Source organism: Tinamus guttatus, unplaced genomic scaffold, assembly GCF_059628265.1.
Source record: "Tinamus guttatus ecotype Peru unplaced genomic scaffold, ASM5962826v1 Tinamus_guttatus_pri_ptg000150l, whole genome shotgun sequence".
NCBI classification, from domain to species: domain Eukaryota; kingdom Metazoa; phylum Chordata; class Aves; order Tinamiformes; family Tinamidae; genus Tinamus; species Tinamus guttatus.
The window spans coordinates 2,167,852-2,186,138 of NW_028288684.1; the positions used below are offsets into that span (position 1 = coordinate 2,167,852).

Consider the following 18,287-nt stretch of genomic DNA (forward strand, 5'->3'; position numbering starts at 1 on the left):
TCACTGAACTTTCCATCTGCTCTGTAATAAAAGGAAGAGAATATATGTCTGTGTATTACAGTCACATTTCTTAAACTTTTGAAAACAGCCAACCTTGAGGGAATTGAATTGCCCTATGTTAATCTAAGTATCTTTTGTTCTGTCCCACAGGAGTTTTCTTATCCTTCTTGCAGCTGTTATAACATGATGGTACAAGTTGGTTTTCATAGTGTGAGACTTCCCCATCCTTCACCTGTGCTATGCTGGCAGTTGAGTAGGGGATGCTGGTAACATCTGAGTTCACAGCCTTCAAAAATGGCTGGGCAGCTCACATTTCTGATATGCTGTTGGGTGGTCTGCAAATGAATCTGCATGCTTTTGTGGTTTGGTTGCTCTGTGTCTCATCCTCAGATGGCCCACCACTGTCCCCTCCTACACGGTAGGATCATCAGATTGCCAGATTAACTTTGACCTATCAATTCAGGTATTGCACAAAAGTACCTTATTTTAACTACAGAATAACACCAGCAGTCCAGGTGACAAATTTGTGGACACAGTAGCCAGCGGAAGGAGGAGTGGTGTTAGCATCTGAAGATGGTAGCTTGTTCCACCAACACAACTTGTCCCTGCCATTTGTCTCTGTCTCATGCATGACCATCTCATACACTTGGGGCAGGACTCCAAGTAAAACCTACATCCACTTGTCATCCTACCATATGCATCAATGCATTTTTCTAATGGACACTGCTGTTCTAGGAAAAGAAAGGTTTGGGGGTTTTCGATGGCATCTTAATATGTTATTTGTGGAAGCCTTTGTAACTGTGGTATCAAAACTCCCCACCTGTTGACAAATGTTACATCTCCATGAGTGCTCCCTGCCTCCCACAGAAGCAGCATTGCTTTTGAGCCCACACAGCCATGGATTGCTTCATTTTTTTTTTAATATAATGCAAATTCTAAAGAAAAGAAAAACTTGAAAGATCAGAATACAGAGAGTAATTAAGAAGTATTTTGTGCCCTTGGTGAGCTACTAGCACTAACTGGCCTGTGCAGGGCTCCTGGGTCTGATACAGGACACATCCTGCCCAGTTCTCTGTCCGTGATGTTGAGCCACTTCCAGTTTCAGCTGCTTCAGAAGTGCACTTGTACTGCAGGTACAAGTCGGGTATTTGTCCCACTATTAAAATTAGAAAAGAATTCACATGCTGAAGCATGAGTGTTAGTGTCACTTTTCTTTCAGGAGTATTTTCACACAAGGTGTACATGATAAGCTCACAAATGACCAGCATTCTTTCCAAGCTATGCAAATTTATTGGCCTCTAGTATGCCAATGACAGGGGCAGTTACCAAAATCCTGATAAAAAACCCTCCTTTTCACTTGATCCCTCGTAACTGCATTGTTGAATAATGGTCAGGGAGACAGGAATTGTTCTCCATCAGTAGCAGAGACAATAAACACAATAATTAGTAGAATAACCATTTTTTTTGACAAGGTATTCATGTACATATACATTAACAGGAAGGTATTCCATTCAACAATTCCATTCTGTCAAAGACAGGTAGCAACAAAAGCAGCTCTGTCACATTTTAGGTGTCTCTATCATCTACAGGCTTTGCAAGAGAAGCAGGAGGAGGAGCTGAACTGCAGAAACACGTATTGGATTTGGGGAGCCGCGCAGTTTTTCAGAAGTGGCACAGGGAGTCATGCCTGTTTATGAAGTCCTGCAGCTGGATGCAGGCTTGCCGCTGAAGGGTTGCTTGGCACATGTTGTTTCCTGGAATTTTCTCCACCCAGGTTTGTGAATCGAGGAAGTATTGGAGCCTAAGTAAAAACGGAAAAGATAAAGGAGGTGATTCATTACTGAGCAACTGGAGAGCGTGAGGCCCATGATGTTGTGTCCTTCCACTGAGCCATCTCTGAGGTGAAGGTGCTGCACTGGCCAAGAGACCTGCCTGAAACCTGGATCTAGTTTCATCTTCAGGTTAACTGAGCTTTGAAAAAAGTTTAGGAAAGGTCCATGACAAGCTTGGGTGTGCTTGTGTTTGGAGGGTGACACCAGGCAAGTTTGGGCTAAATTTGTTAGAATTCTGTGGAAAGTCATAAAAATCCACAATCATCAACAATGAGACAGAGTGAAGGAGCATGTATTTCAACAGAGCATCTCAAGATTTTTCCTATTTTTTCAAAATGTTACATATTTTATGTGGTGAGAAGCCATGCCGCTTCTGATATTTTCTAATCGGACTGAAGAAAGCCTCAAAGGCTCCTGAAAAAGTGTCAGGACCTTAGCAGGCATCTGCTCATACAGTCTTCCTAACTTAAGTACTCATGTGGTTTTCAAACAGAGGTGGAGAGAGGGAACCCTTAAGGCTTAAATATCTACAGAGAAGGTCTGCTTCCAATATGCTTTTTTTTTTTTGGCCTTTTTTTTTTTTAGAGAGATGGTGAGACATTTTACCCCAGTAAAACAACAGCCAGATTTTGATGCTGAGAAGTGTGGGAACCAACCTCTGCATGCTCAGATGTGCTGGTAGATTGGCTAGCCATGCTGTTCCCCACAGAGCAAGGGCAGCTACCCTTTTGTTTACCGTCTGCCTATACACAGTGGTATTCTGAGCACTTCGGTAAAGCCAGTAGGATCAATCTCTAAGAAATTTGGCCCTCCCTTTGCTTCCTGGAGGCATTGCAACAGTTTGGGTACGCTTTAGATACACTAGCTGTGGCAGCAGCCACAGCTCAGAAAACACTGCACTTGCCTGTTGTTGTAGTCAACTGTTTGCCCATCCTTTCCCATCAGGAGGTACCGTTTGCCCGTTTCCATTTTTAAATTGCAAGAGGAGCGCTTTAGAAACTGCCGTTGGGCACCCACGTTGATGCTTTCATCAGCAGCTGTGGCATGAAAAAAGGAAGCTCCATAAACCCATTTTCTAATAAAGAATAGGACCATCACCCACAGGACAACCCCATATGATTCTGCACAATGCTTCCAACGAAAGGTAACATTTCACTCAAGAGTTGCTGCTTGACGTGAGAGTAAATGGCAATCCTGTGGTAGGATATTATGCCCTCAACATTACCTAATTAAAAGTAAATCTTATCTGGTTGTCTTGGCCTCCTTGATTGTTACTGGGGAAAGAATCCCTTCTAAAGCATGAGGCACCAGAAAAAATAATAATATAATTGTATAGAATAGTATAATAGACTCTTCAAATAGAAAATAGATTTTCTTCTTTAAAACAAAGATAAATGTAAATTACCATAATGATCCAAACTATACAAGAATTAAATTGGAATAATTCTTTCAGGTCCTGGAATTGATAATAAGAAATATAAAACTGATTTTGTGCTATATTACAAGGGCTACAATATTCTTCTAACAGATTCATAGGACAGCATAAACATTAATTCAAAACACACATACCAGTTCTTATAATAATCAGAATAATCTGAGGGGTGTACATGCCCAAAATTCTCTTTTGATAACTCCTAAGCACAAATAAGTTTTTCCATATCTCTCCTGAACCAGTGTTGTCTTCCCAAGGATTGATACTGAAATAATACTAGGGGTCCACAAAACAAGATGTCGCCCAACTAATTCTCATCTGCTTTTGGTGCCAGCAAAATGTCGCCAAAATACCTTACTCTGCTCCCCGCTATCACCATTTAGTTTGTTCCAATAACTCCGAGAGAAACTACAGCCTGGATGGTAGGACTTGACTTTAGCTAGCTAACCAGAGACCATACCTTTATTTCTAGGAAAGGTATGAGCTGGAATAGGGAAAGTATTTAGTGTCATTTTTTTAGTGAAAGTTGAGGTACAAAGTGCCATTCTCACTTAAAAAAAATCATTCCAATGATTGCTTGTGAATTGTAAGAATAAAAACCATGAGACACAGAGCTATAACTTCTTAGAACTTAGGTTTTCTGGAGAGATTCGTGAATCTTTCTATCAAGGTACTGTAATCTCCCAGAGATGCTCACTTGGTACATTATCATTTTCTCTGCATACAGAAAGCACTGGCTGCTACTCATGCATCTCTGGACTAATAAAGTCTGGATTTGATCTTCCCACAGTAACTGGCCTTTGGGTAAGAATCACAAGTTCTCTACCATAAAGTATGTGGTGACATCACCAGTCCTCTGGGCAGAGATCAAAGAGTGAGATAATTATTCTAGTTAAGGCATGGAAAATTTGGGAACTTTCTTTAAAGGCAGTCTCCAGACCGCCACATGATACCATGGTGGTTGAAGCTTGAAATGTCATCTCCCAGCTTCTTCAGAAATTACTGACACTTGAAGAATGTCAGTGTTCACTGATGCTGCCTGTAAAATAAAGTTCATCCTGGCACAGCTGGGGTGGTGGGCCTGCAAAAGGACACTGCCTGCGAACAGTGCCAGTTTTCACGGGATAAGCAAAGGAACAGAAAAAGGTCTTTTGTTTGTTTGTTTTTATCACAAATATTAAATCAAAGTTTCGGAAGTTTTCCTGTATTCACTGGCTTCAAGCAAGTCAGTGTGAGAACTCTCAGCCTGCTCCACAACGGTCACACGCCTAAGCACAAGTGCTTAGTCCTTACTAAGTATTTGAGTAATGAGCTCTTCAAATCTTCATTCAGCATCAAAATAGAGGTCATTGGGTACATCTACATCAGGAAAAGAGTGGATTGGTTACAGAGGTTTATGGAGTAAAATACTTAGTGCTAAGGACATAATATCCACATTATGCACATTTTCAGAGAGTTTATTTTAGACTAGTTCCAGCTGGATCCCCTGTCCTGTTATGAATGTCCCATTAACAGCCAGAAGGTGCTTTCTGGTTCAGCTTAGTCTGAAGGGATGCACTGGTACTGCTGCACAAAGTGAACCAGAGTATGGTAAGGGGTCAGCCTACCCCTGAGTTGAGCTAAACCCAACAAGGCTCATCCAGCAAATCTTTCAATAAATAAGTCTTCTTGAAAGCTTATTATATAAGAGATTCTGACCCTATTTTCTCCAGCAAATGGAATCTACATGTCTCAGGATTGTTGTCATGCTGATTAATAGAGTTTTGCTATAGGTTAATGCAAGTGCCCAAGCATTTGATACTTACTGGCTTTAAGGATTCTCTGGATTCTGGCCTCATAGTAATCAAAAACATTCTTTTGTGTGCTGTTGAGGAGCTCTACTTCATACACTGCAACAGACAACAATTGTGTGAGGCCAGATGAAAATATGAAGTTATGTCCAAAGCTGAAAAAATAAGTACACTTTCACCATTATCAGTACAGTCCCATAGGTAAAAACCTATTCACCAGTCCTGGGAATAAAAGGAAAAAAAGCCAATAGGATAGTATTTTAGTGTACCTACTACACTTTCAGAAAGATGGGAACTAATCAACAGCCCCTAGAATTTGTATTCCCTTTGTCACTTTCTTTTAGGGGCAGCTACTCTATGTGTAGGTTTCCACTTGTACAGAGAAAGCTGCTTTTTTTCTATATCCTTCTGTCAGTATCTAGCTCACCAAAGCTGCTGAGTCAGTCTTCTATCAGCAACTCTTCCAAATTTTCACTCAAGGAAGAGGCCAAAAAGGTAAATTAACAAAGGAGAAAATAGTAGCAGAAGAAGCTACAGAGCTATGAGATATACTGCAACCTAGTGCTTATGGCCCTCAAGTAAACATAGAGATCATGGGGATGGTGGTACTCACTGGTCTTTTCTAACACCTGTAATGTAATCTTTCAGAGACTATTCCTTTACCCTTTTCCTCCCCAGAGGGATGCTGTAGCACATGTCTTCATCTCCTCAACCACCAGGCCAGATAGAGAATCTGTGTTGTTGTTGTTGTTTTTTTTTTTTTTTTTTCAGGGAAGGTCTCTGCATATAAGACCTGAAACTTGTTATTTATCCTTATCCTTAAAAAGCAATACGTTTTAAATATATTGACATTTGTCTTTCATGCCTTACCATAATCCACAGTAGGGTTGTAGCACACAAAGCTCACACGTGCGCTTGTTGTTACACCTTTACTGAAAGTCGATCTTTGTCTTGGACAGGGACCTAGAGTGAACAATATAAATTATGTATTTATCTCTGTAGGTATAGATATTTAGACAGATGCAACACACACGTACCCACTGAACATTATAACAGCGAGTATAATAAAACAGAACAGCTTTTTTAGGACTATGATGGAGAGTTTTTACATATGTATGTATATACACATTATATGTAAGTATCATATAGATCCTGAATATCTGTAAAATAACAGTTATGAATGTGCTACCAAGCATACTAGTGTGTAGCATACAAGCTCTGTGTCATGTGTTATGCATTGACTTAAATTTAGAGATCATGATTGTTCATTTCAGACTTAACAAATCACATATTAATGGTTTTCAGGAGTAGCCATCTTCTTTTAGATTGACTTATTTGGGAAGTCATTACCTTCTGCACACTGGCAAACATCTGCGTTGCACATCTTTGAAAGCATTGCACTGTGCTGGGGTGCACTATAGAATACGCTGCACTTCCTTTCTATAGAAAAGAAACAGAATAACTTGTCTTAGAAAGTTCTAGTGGAAGAGATTAAGCAGCAGAAACTACCTCAGAAGCCAGACTTATCCCTGGTCCAGAGAATTCAGAGCACCAAGGAATTAGATGTACATCAACAGTCTACAAAGAACTGCAGTACCCATCTAAAAAGCCTCTGTAGACCATAGGATTGCTGTGGGTCCTTCACCATTTTAGAAGGAGGAAATGGGCTCAGCATCAGTGTCTTGCACTTGGTACTCTTAGCCATCGGAGAGAAAAGTCAACATGAACCAAGCTGTGGGTGGTATACACTGTCAGGAATCTCTCAGCTTCAGTCAAAGTAAAGGTTTCACTGTATTATTTCCATGATTATGGAAAATGAGGAAAGTTTGAATCTAATCTTCCTTGAATAGTGGATGATGTTGATTCCCCAGAAACACTTAAGCCAAACCTCTGATGTTCTTAGATGCATAGACAGACTGATACATAATGTGATATGGATATGTGATATGAAAGATAATGTAAATGGAACATCCCTAAAAACACCATGACAAGCAGGAAGTCGAGAAACCTAATTAAAAAAAAATCATGAATGTAAAGGTACATATTTTCAATATATTTGCAATGATGGACCTTTCCGAAAATGGTGTCCATGTTGGAGCTGACACCACTGTTGTTCTAGAAGATATTCAGGACAGGTTCTTTTCCACTGGAAAAAAAGTCACCTTGTTTCATTTACTGCATTAAAAGCACCTTTCACCTTTCCATTAAAAGCACTGGATTTGATTCCTGAAGGTCTCTCTTTCTAAACACTGGCATATTTGCTTTTCTGTTCCCTTAAGTTAGCATACCAGGACTGTAAAAATCATAAAGGATGGCATTTGCTGGCTGAACAAGGCCCATGGGATTGATTTGCTTTGCTTCAAATGCTATGCAGTCAGGTTCTGGTCCGGTTGTGATCTGGAGGGAAAAGGAACGAAAGCTGCAATGAGTAAATAAATGGATTCTTCCACTTGTGCCTGTACAAGCTGCTGAACGATTGTTCCTGATGGTGGAGGTGAGTCAACTCTAGCAGCTGTTGCTTCATCCTTACAACCTTTTGTTTTTTTCCTCCCATTGGAGGATTATTGGGAGATCTCTGGGGTGAGCCAAGTCTGGAAAAGGCAGTTTTCTGGGATATGTGCAGCACAGCTGCTGATCCTGCCTCAGATCATCACTAATTTGAAGTTTACTTGAACAGGTACAGGTTAAATATATGGTCAAAGCCCATCCTGTACTGTGTTTTGTGTCATTATGTGCTTTTTCCACACTTTCCAAACAATGGTAAGGTCAGGGTGACCTAACCAGACCTACTTAACAGAATTTTTGATCTACACAGCTTCTCTAGGGCAGTCTTAGCAGAAATAACGTTTTAAATTATTCCTTTGTCTGTTGTCTTATCTTTAAAAGAGCAGTGTAAGCCTTCAGCAGGGATCACCTACTATTGGCTACAGCAGTGGAGCATCGCAAAACGGTATAATCCAAAACCATAATCCAAAATATGGAGAAATATATATTGGGGAGCTTGATGACTCCACTTGTTTGTTACTGTATGGATCTTGATCCAGAAATGTTGAGCTTTGCATGCAAGGTATCCCTATGGAATTTACAGGACCATGAGTTAATACTTTGGTAATCAGGGACATAAGGACCTGCTGTATTTTAGCAACTGTTCTGACTAGAAAGGGTTCCTTACATTTTTTGTCGAAAGCCCAAATCTCAAATGTGGGCTGCATTGTGTATATGCTATCATCGGAACTGTCAGAGGTTGAAAAAAAGCATTGACTTTGCTTACCTCTCCAAAATAAAGCAAAACCTTTCCTTCCTTGTGCTCAAAGTGCTGAATATATTTGTCTGAAGACGTTACCAACTGCAGTAATGCAAACAAAAAACAAAACAAAAAAATCCTGTGAGAACAGAAATGCCATTGCCATCATCCATTATATAGTGATTTGCTTTGTTCTAACTGGTGCTTCCTTGTTTATTTTTCCCCACAGGAAACAGTCCCTAAGAATCTTATTCGGATACAGAACCTAAGTAAATATGGTGAAGAAGTGTTTTAAATCAGTGAGGACAGTAATATATGTAAACCTATGCACATATTTACATGTCCTCCTGAGCCTTGTCCTCGTTTCTATTACAAGAAATCCCCTAAGAAGGCTGGACTCTACCAAAATTACATCTTCGCCTCATCTTTTCGTGCATATATTCAGCTTATTCAGCTTTTTTTTTTCTTCCTTTTTTTTTTTCAGTCAATACAAGAACAGTGAAAATATGTCTATTCAAAACCTCAGTTTTCCTTTTGTTATTCTGTGGACTTTGGGAAGCTTTCCAGGTGAAATTTGTATAGAAAGGGATATAAAAGATTGCACAGAAAAGCATGTTTCTCACCTGTTCAAGATCCTGTGTGTCAGGCTCCAAGCCACTTAATAGAGAGAGATCAACAAGAGACATCTTTGGCACATTGGCACTTGCAGACCTTTATAAAGGAGACTGTCATCAGTGGACATTTACACTGAACAGCTAGTCCTGGTCTGAAGAATTTAGCTCTTCAGCTTTGCTAATGATGAAGCAAAGGGTCCTGTTCAATTTAGCTTTCTTTAGCAGATTATAATTTGAAACTTAGCTCCTTGACTAATAAACAGTTACAAAGCAAAATTAGTTATCTAAACCAGTCAGCTAGTCATCTAAAGCCAAGATGTCCTGCCTTGTCAGCAATGTAGATGATAGACAGAAACAATCACCTTCAAAGCACAGTTCAACCTACAATAAAACACTGTTGAAGATACGGAGGATAAGTGGCATTTGCAAAACATCTATTTCTTATTTTATACCTAGAGGGGAGGCCAATAAACTTGCTTGTCCTAATTCTTAATGGATGAAACTATATAAACTACTCCTACCTTTGATGTTCTAGGCCCAAATCTTCCTTGCCCTAACTATCTGTTATGCATTTATATATATAAATATATATACATATTTACATTTAAATATAGTCTTTTTCTATTTCCATCTTTTCAAATATCAGATTATTTTGTCACTGCTGGGTAATGAGGGCATTATGCACTCACATAGGTTATCTTGCCATGGTACACAGTGGTATTTCAGCAATTTTTCCTTTGACACCCTCTATTCCCTGTAAGGGATGTAGTGTAGTGCAGAGAAGCTCTATAGCTGTGGTGATGTAGTCAGTGTCTTGAGTTTGTCGTAACTACAGCAATGGGAGCTTCACAGCAATGAGAAGCCTCATCCTGGCACTCAGCAATGATCCGCAGAACAATGGATTTGATTATTGATAAAATTCTCATAGTAACAAATGAGGAAAAATTTGCCTCAATCAGGGGGCAGAATTCAGTGAAGACAAATGAGATTAGGGAGATTAATTAGGGAGAGCAAATCCTTGAATTAATGGTAATTCTTGCCCTCCAATTGCTATTGTTCTTGCTGGTATCTGTGAAGGTGAAAAAAAAAAAAACAAACACTTCTGCAGCTCTGTCAAAAGCCAGCAGAAAATGGATTTTCCTGTGAGTGAATGCCATCATTGCAGGTTTCTGCAGGCCCTGCCACTATGGAAGGGAACAAAAGTGGATGTGAATGTTACTCAGCATGAGAGGATTTCTTTCTCACCATCTCTGCTTTTGCTGATGTCTTGATTACCACAATAAAAGGATTTCATACCTGCCTTCCTCAGTCATCTCCTCCCTGCAAATAGTAATAGACAATTCCTATTTCATGAGGCCAAATTAGGACCACAAAGATGGCAAATTGCAGCCTCTAAGTGTCAACCTATCCCCCAGAAGCAGTCAAATTGTAAATGTGTCATTAGTGTATCCCTATTATATCTCATTTATTTGACAGAGGACTTCTTTCAAATGATTAGCTAATCAGGCATTTCAGAGAGCCAGACATCACCTGTGAGCTAGATGGGGCAGAATCTGGAATTGGCTGTTCATGATCTGTGCAAACAGACTAAATCTCGTACCTTGCATGGAAATTGGCTCTCTTGCCATGGAAGAGAAAATGTTGATTCAATGTTGTATGTACTTGCAAGTTGGATGCCCAGCTTATTGAATTGAAGAGTGTGACCTTTCAAATTCCCTACAAAAATGAATGCATTTTCTAATAAAGTCTTCCAATCTGCAGACCTACCTGACACAGACTTTGTAGCGTAGGGCCTCTGTTTTCTTGGAAGAGACCACATCCCTTTTCCTTCTGCTGTGGATATCAAACCACTCTATATCAAGCAGTGGCTCATCCGGGCTGTGTTCTTTAACAGAGAATTCCTCATAATCATAGTTTTCATATTCAGCATCTGGAGGCGATAGACACAATCAGCCTAATTAGCCTCAGCTGCTAGTTTGTCTCCTTTTCCTGTATAATGGTAAGGACAGCGAGGCAGGGGAGGAAGTCATGCTATCTCCATGGACTTGCTGTTCTTCATTACATTATTTCTAATACCTTTAAAGTTAAAACCTTAGAGGTGATTATGGCATTATTATCTGTTATTATCTGTTGGTTAATACCAACAGATCTAGCTAAGAATGGGGCCAATCATAAGTATATAAAAGACAAACCCTTCCTCAAAGAGCTGATGATTCCAACAGAAAAGTAAATGCGGATGTAGGCAGATGATGCCATGTTTAAAGAAAGGGAAAAGACATTCTCATCAATATAAAAAATACCAATAACATATCAATATCAATAACATACCAAATAATTTTTAAGGACACAAAGCAAGCCCCTTATCAGTCAGGGAGCCAAGCTGAGCTTTCCCTGTGTGGTAGTCAGGATCAAGAGAGATGACCTAGCTCTCCTCCCAGAAGCAACTGGGAGGAGTTGCTATTACTATTGATAAATCTATTAGGTAAACTCTGCATCTGCAGTTGTCCAGAGAGCTGTTAAACCATTCAAAATTATTAATAAACTGAATGTAACAAAAAAATCAATAGTTGTGCAGGTTTCAGGGCTTCTCTATTTCCTTGCTTCCTTGCTTCATTTATTCCCACTCCACAAGGTCAGAAACCCATCAGGTGTTATTAGCAGTTGACAGAGCCTGCACCTTTGAGACCACTTGCCCTTTTTACTCACCAGCATATTTGACGACTCCTTCCATTTCTACTGTCAAAATCAAATCATCGCATTTGCTTTCCTTCAGCTCAGAAGACTGGTACATTTTTAATATCTAACACAAAAACACAACAGTAACCCCCTAAAAATATCATTTAAATGACAAGGATTTTACTCAGTTAGGACTTTTATTTAGGAAATTGCTGATAGGACATGGGAGTATGAAGAGGAACACATACTGCACTTCCTCTTCATACTCTCAGAGGCGCAGGCTGTTTTCAGAGGACTTTCATGGATATAGAACCCCTATGTTCCCACGGTCCCAAATGGCTCAGGCCCTTTGAGATAAATCTCCCCTTCCCAATGCAAAGGGATCTTTCAAGTTCCAGCCACCTCTACCAATGGGCTATTCTCAATGGGTACCTTCTGAAATTAAGTAGTAAAATTGACCATATCTGGACAGTTTCTAAATTTTAGAGTTTTGAGGGTAGGAACACAAAGGATGAGGCTATGGGAATTATTTTTGGTCTGTTTTCAAAAGGTAAAAAGTCCAAGTAGGTTATGAATTTCTGAAACACATCTTACGCTCATAGTCCCATTTCCTCTCCCTTCCACAGACACATGAAGTTGGCCCCCAAGATCAAACTGCAAATGAAAGTTAAAAAAAAAAACAAAATAGAGATTTAGTGTGTACTCAGCATATAAGCTATTTTTTTTCCTGTCTTGACAGTCTTTCTTGCCTCTGCCCAACAGAACTGGGGTATGAGAAATCTGTACTTTGCTCAAAGCTATGGAAGGAGTTAGAAGACTGCATTTCCAGGGTTGGAACATTTTACTTGGTTATTGCAGTGCTCAGGAGATGTTTCCCCAATATTACTCTCTCCTTTTCAGCCAAGACTGGGTATTTTCACTGATCCTAACACCCTGTATGTCAGACAATTCCCCTGCTTCCTTTTAGCTCATTCTCAAGGAAGACTTTGAAGGGATTTTTCTTCACTACAGGGGAAAATTCAGGACACTGACATGAAAAGACCCTATAAATACAATGAATTTGCAGCTAAACACCTGTGTGTGTGTGTGGGTTTTTTTAAAATCTTTAGAAATACCGATTCTTTACAGCTTAAACTATTGAAAAATATTACCCAACTACATCATGATTGCTTCATAGTAGGAAAGCAAGCTGAGATGAGCCAGTATTTTCCTGTTTGAGGAAAAGAAAATCACAGAGCAATGGATGGTTGTGTACCTCTAACTCCTTCTGAATCTCTTCATCCCTATCAGTCAAAGCAATCAGGTAACGTTTTTGCCTTCCAGGTGTTTCTACTCTAACATTCAGGCTGGTTGAAGAAGTTTCCAATGTTTGTATGCTATATGCTGACAGAGCCTCCAGGGCTACCACTGTGTCCTAGGTGAGACAGGAATGGAAAAAAATATATATGCATTATTGCAAAAATAGACAAGATCAATCACCTGAGGATATTCCTCTGTTTCATATTTTTCCTGCTTTGAAATTTTCCTATTTTTGTTTGTTCCTGTCTGCACAGACTATTCATTTAAATTTCCACCCTCTTCTTTCCTTATTAAAATCCTATAAACACTGCAGGCCTGAACAATTATTATATCTTCATAAAGACGAGGAATCTCCTTTAGCTCCTAAAATCTTTTATTACAGGTCCAAAATCTTTGGTGCCTCACATGCTGAGGAAATCCAAAGAAATTCAAGATCATTATTTTTTTTAAAATGCTTTTGAATGAAAATGATAAAATCTTTATGGAATCTCCCTTTTCTTTCACCCTCTCAAATTCTACGGGCTTATGGTCAGGTACCTGTGTGGAGCAGAATCCTCCACCGTAGTTCCTCCTTTCTGTCAGCCACGCAGCAATAGGCCTTGCATAGTCCATGTCCCTCAGGAGCAATGTTTGAAGCAATGCATAGGCAGTGGCTTCCACTGAGATTGTGTCTCTGCCATTTCCCCAGTAGCGTTGCTGCTTTTCTGCAAGAGTAATTCAAGCTTCAATCCAGTTGGCAAAGACATTTGCAAAAAATTACTACGATTTTGCACAAAAGATATTTTGTGTGACAGAAGTGATAAACCGGAAATCATAGATTCTATCATGAGAGCAACAAATCAGTTTGGAAGCAGAGAGAATAGAAAAGGATAAACACATTAAGTTTTCAATTCTGTCTTATCTAATGATCACAGACTGTTGTTCCCATTGTAGAGAAGTGTCCATCCAACTAAGCGGTAATGTTGTCTCAGACGGTACCAAAAATATTATAATTATCTCTGTAAGTCCGGGCTTGATTAAGGGAGGCATATGCCCTATGCTTAAACTATGGCTATTAAACCATGATAGATTTACCAAAGGCATTTTGAGAAATGGATAGTTTTGCTATGCACCCACAAAACGAAGCAGCTCAGCCTTGACCGCAGCTGCGTACCAGATGGAAAGAAGTGACACCTCTGTGGGGTGGGAGCAAAGCACTTAGGACTGGAGGGAGATTTTGGAAGCAGGTGGACTGGAACAGACATGTTCGCCCTTGTTGGCAAATCTGTCATAAGACTTCTCCCACATGTAGTTGCTCAATCCTGCTGCCACCAAAGGATTCATCTTTCTCAGATGAAAAGCTCAATATGAGTGTTTTTCCTGCTGCAGTTCCAGGGAGTGGAAACTTTGGTAGGCAATGAGGAAATGGAGATGATGAAGCACGAAACATCTGATTATTTACTATGGTTTTCTTCCAACTCTAGTATCAGGTGAGATTGCAACACAAAATTCAGATTCCTAAGCTGTTACTTTAAAGTGATGTCAAGCATATTTCAAGCATATTGATTTAAAAAATCAAAATATGTGATTATGTGGTTTCTACAATTGAGTATACTACACAAATACATATACACTTTATGACATTAAATGGCTTTTGTTTACTTGAATTTGCATTATTCATGTAGCAGAGTGTGTAGTAAGTGTTTTAATTAGGAAGACCTTTTTACAAGTTTAATTTTTAAGAAAAGTTACTAGTACCTTCATCAAAAGAAGAACACCCTCTTAATTTTTCTGTAGCCCATTTGGCTTCCTCACTATAGGACTGAACAAGTGTCAGAGCATAAGCAGTGATGGCTGTAGAATAGAAATTCAGGTTTCTTGAAAGATGGTTTTTCATGTAAGCCACAGATTTTGTAATCACGTCCATCTGTGAAAACAGAAGGGAACCATTTGAAAAAGTGGTTCAAAGCTAGTAAGCAATAATGCTGATATGAATACTAGGAAATCAGAATAATTCAGTGTGACCGTATTTGAGATAAGTTTAATAATTTTTACATTGTGATTAAAACCATTAAAAATGGAGTGCCTAACTCAAAACACCTTGCTGTATGTTAGGCTACTGTGTCATAGAATCATAGAATCGTTAAGGTTGGAAGGGAACTTTAGAGATCATCTAGTCCAATCCCCCTGCACATACAAGGTCACTTCAAGTATGTGGCACAGGATTGTGTCCCAAGCAGGTTTTGAAGATCTCCAGAAAAGGAAACTCCACAACTTCTCTTGGCAACCTGTTCCAGTACTCTGTCACCCTCACTGTCAAGAAATTTTTCCTTAAACTCCTGTGGAACTTCTGGTGCCTCAATTTGTGGACGTTTTCTCTTGTCCTATCACTGGCCACCGCTGAAAAGAGGCCAGCCCCATCGTCCTCACTGCCTCCCTTGAGGTACTTATAGACACTGATCAGGCCCCCCTCAGCCTTCTCTTCTCCAGGCTGAACAGGCCCAGCTCCCTCAGCCTCTCCTCATAGGGCAGATGTTCCAGGCCCCTGATCATCCTTGTAGCCCTGCGCTGGACTCTCTCCAGCAGCTCCACATCCCTCTTGTATTGTGGAGCCCAGAACTGGGCACAATACTCCAGATGTGGCCTCACTAGGGCTGAGTAGAGGGGCAGGATCACCTCCCTCGATCTGCTGGAGACGCTCTTCTTAACGCACCCCAGGATCCCATTGGCCTTCTTGACCACGAGGGCACACTGCTGCCTCGTGGTCAACTCATCCACCATGACATCCAGGTCCCTCTCTGCAGAGCTGCTCTCCAGAAGGTCGGTCCCCAGCCTGTACTGGTGTCTGGGGTTATTCCTCCCCAGGTGCAGGACCTTGCACTTGCCCTTAAGTCTGTTCAGTATCTGTTCTTGCCCATTTCTGATGCAGTAAACAGACTATTCCCTTTCCACTTGCAGTACTTTAAGTACTCTTTACACTCTCGCAATACTTTTAAGAGGAGGGTGGATGTGCCATTGTTCAATGGCTTTCAGGCTTAAGCACAAAAAGTCATTCTTCTTACCACAGCCGCTGGCTCATCGTAAACAGGTACAGACTGTTGCAATGCAATGATTACGAAGGCTGTCAAAGCCAGATCCTCTTCTGCTGTCTTAATGCCACCCTAAAAGATGACACATGTAAAGGAAAAATTAAACATACATGCACGTGCTTATTAATGTGATCATAAACACTTTTAAGCTAGAAAAATCACTCTTCATGGACTTAAAGCTTCTCTTGTTACACTGTCTGACTATAGGTCCTGCGTTCCCCTTTTCATTTTGCTCAATAACTTTTATCTGCCTAAGGAGGCCAAGGTCAAGTGTACAATTACCCAGGACTGAATCAAAAAATACAGGCATTAAAGTGCTAGCTATGCTTCTCTGACATACTGTATCTTTATTAGAGCATTGCATCACTGATTACTGGTTTTGTACTTAAGTTACTGATTTCTTTTATTTTGGATAAATTAGTTGGTACTTAACAAACAAGAATATTCCCTTCTATCCCGAAGAACCCTAAATGTGCAATGAATTTTTCAAACCCCTGAAGACCCACCTGCATATTCCTGTCAAGTACTGGGTGAGGATCGTGAAATGAATCATCTGCCTGTTGATTATTAAGCAAGTAGGTAATAGATTTGCGCATGTGACTGTCTTCCACACTAATGTATTCTCTGCATCTTGCGAATACTCTAACAATGAATGCAGTTAACCTACATGAAATAAAAAAAAAAGTTACAAACTTGTGTTGACATGTCTGGATGACCATATTCTGTACATAGACTCAAATGCAACCTAGTGAGCTCCTGGGAACCCATGCACCATCATAGCTGCCATGACAGTGCAAGCCCTCCTACCTGTCCCACATGCAAATTAATCCATGGCTATATATACGCCTCTGTTATCAAGGACTAAACCTGCTTAGAGATTTACATGGCTGACCATCTGTGACAAAAATACATAGGCAATACCATGCCCACCAGATTCTGAAAATCAAGTCCAAATCCCTCAAACAAAACTTCTGATACATCAAGTTATATTTATTTATATAAATATAAATATTTATTTATATAAATATAAAATATTTATATATTTTGATACATAAAATTATATTTTAAAATAAAGGAATAAAAAGGCTAACTGTGAAAAATACACTTACCACACACTGCTGGGGATTGATTTAAATGCTCCATAGGAACCATCGTCTTTTTGAAACTCAAGCACCCTAGTATAACCTGTATGAACAGGACAGCGTATATACTGTTCAGAGAACACGAACATTTGTCAGGCATTTCCATACAGCATTTGTCTTAACAAGAAGACATGAAGTATTGACCAGCGGAAAAGTACATGAAGCTGTTCTCTAGTACGGTAAAGAAGAAATGACTGGGTTAGCTGACTTTTTAAACAGATGAAAATCTAAGCCCAGCAGATGCTGTTTGTTCTAAGGCGAGCTACGAGAAGAACCTGAAAACTGCAGACAGTTGTAGGTATGTGATTACCAAGCCATTTTCTGCATGGTGAATCTTGGAGAACTTATTCCCATACAATCTGTATGGGAAAGTCTCTATAGTTTCTATAAAACTCTTTTTCTGTCCCAGTGAACTTCTTTAGTAAGTGTCATTAAAAGATAATGTAGGGACTGAATACAGTTGATAATAACAATATTCATCAGCAGGATCTTATTTTGCTTTAGGCAACCTTAGGCAAATGACTAAAGGCCTCTACACTGTAACTGTTGGCGTGCGCTTTTCATCTGTATTTTTATCCTTACTCTTCATTGATGAATTCTGTATTGCATAGGATCTGAAGCTCATAGGTGCATTATATTGCTTTAAGCCATATGCACACCGTTATAATTTGGAAAGATCAGCTGTACCTGCTATATCAGATGTTCCTGCCTGGAACATCTCCACTTCCATGTGCTATGACCCTGGCTTTGTGGTGTATAAAACACCATTTGTGGATGGACTTGCAATGTTTAATGCTCTTCAAGAAGCAGCGTTACAGTTGCCTTCTCCTGAAGGAAACTCCATCCCTGGTTTGATCCAAGGCTGTTGTTAGAGCCGTTCTCGCGCATGCGGTAAATATGGATGACTGTAAGAGCAGTTGTCTCTCCCATTGGGACTTTCCTTAGTGATGGTTTTCTGGCCAAAGATAGACACCTGCAGCAGGGCCATGTGCATTTAAGCTGGTCATGCTAAGCACTTTCTGCAGCGCAGGGGAGAACCAGGTGTTTTTAGGACATGGCCCATTTTGCAGCTATATATCAGGATGAAATGATTCACGCTTTGCAACTGCCCTTTTCTGTTTCGTAACTATGAAGAGAGATGACAGTGATCAGTTCAGCTCTTCCTTTGATCCAAGGAATCCTGCTTCTAA

At 39.9% G+C, this 18,287-nt stretch overlaps 1 protein-coding gene across 1 annotated transcript in view; it reads right to left on the reverse strand.

The window, feature by feature from the left end:
* Window positions 1–1,622: 1,622 nt before the first annotated feature.
* The window catches only part of LOC104570586 (complement C4), a 37,338-nt gene continuing 20,673 nt past the window's right edge, over window positions 1,623–18,287 (reverse strand). The window contains exons 25-41 of the mRNA XM_088522296.1: window positions 17,065–17,140; window positions 16,462–16,618; window positions 15,929–16,027; window positions 14,625–14,793; window positions 13,425–13,591; window positions 12,844–13,002; window positions 12,183–12,242; window positions 11,619–11,712; window positions 10,680–10,842; window positions 8,922–9,009; window positions 8,326–8,400; window positions 7,343–7,451; window positions 6,405–6,494; window positions 5,925–6,017; window positions 5,070–5,153; window positions 2,737–2,869; window positions 1,623–1,801 (exon numbers count right to left, since the gene is read on the reverse strand). Of these exons, the coding sequence (XP_088378422.1) occupies window positions 1,663–1,801; window positions 2,737–2,869; window positions 5,070–5,153; window positions 5,925–6,017; window positions 6,405–6,494; window positions 7,343–7,451; window positions 8,326–8,400; window positions 8,922–9,009; window positions 10,680–10,842; window positions 11,619–11,712; window positions 12,183–12,242; window positions 12,844–13,002; window positions 13,425–13,591; window positions 14,625–14,793; window positions 15,929–16,027; window positions 16,462–16,618; window positions 17,065–17,140 (1,955 nt within the window). The 3' untranslated portion in view covers window positions 1,623–1,662. The remainder of the gene's footprint in view (window positions 1,802–2,736; window positions 2,870–5,069; window positions 5,154–5,924; window positions 6,018–6,404; window positions 6,495–7,342; window positions 7,452–8,325; window positions 8,401–8,921; window positions 9,010–10,679; window positions 10,843–11,618; window positions 11,713–12,182; window positions 12,243–12,843; window positions 13,003–13,424; window positions 13,592–14,624; window positions 14,794–15,928; window positions 16,028–16,461; window positions 16,619–17,064; window positions 17,141–18,287) is intronic.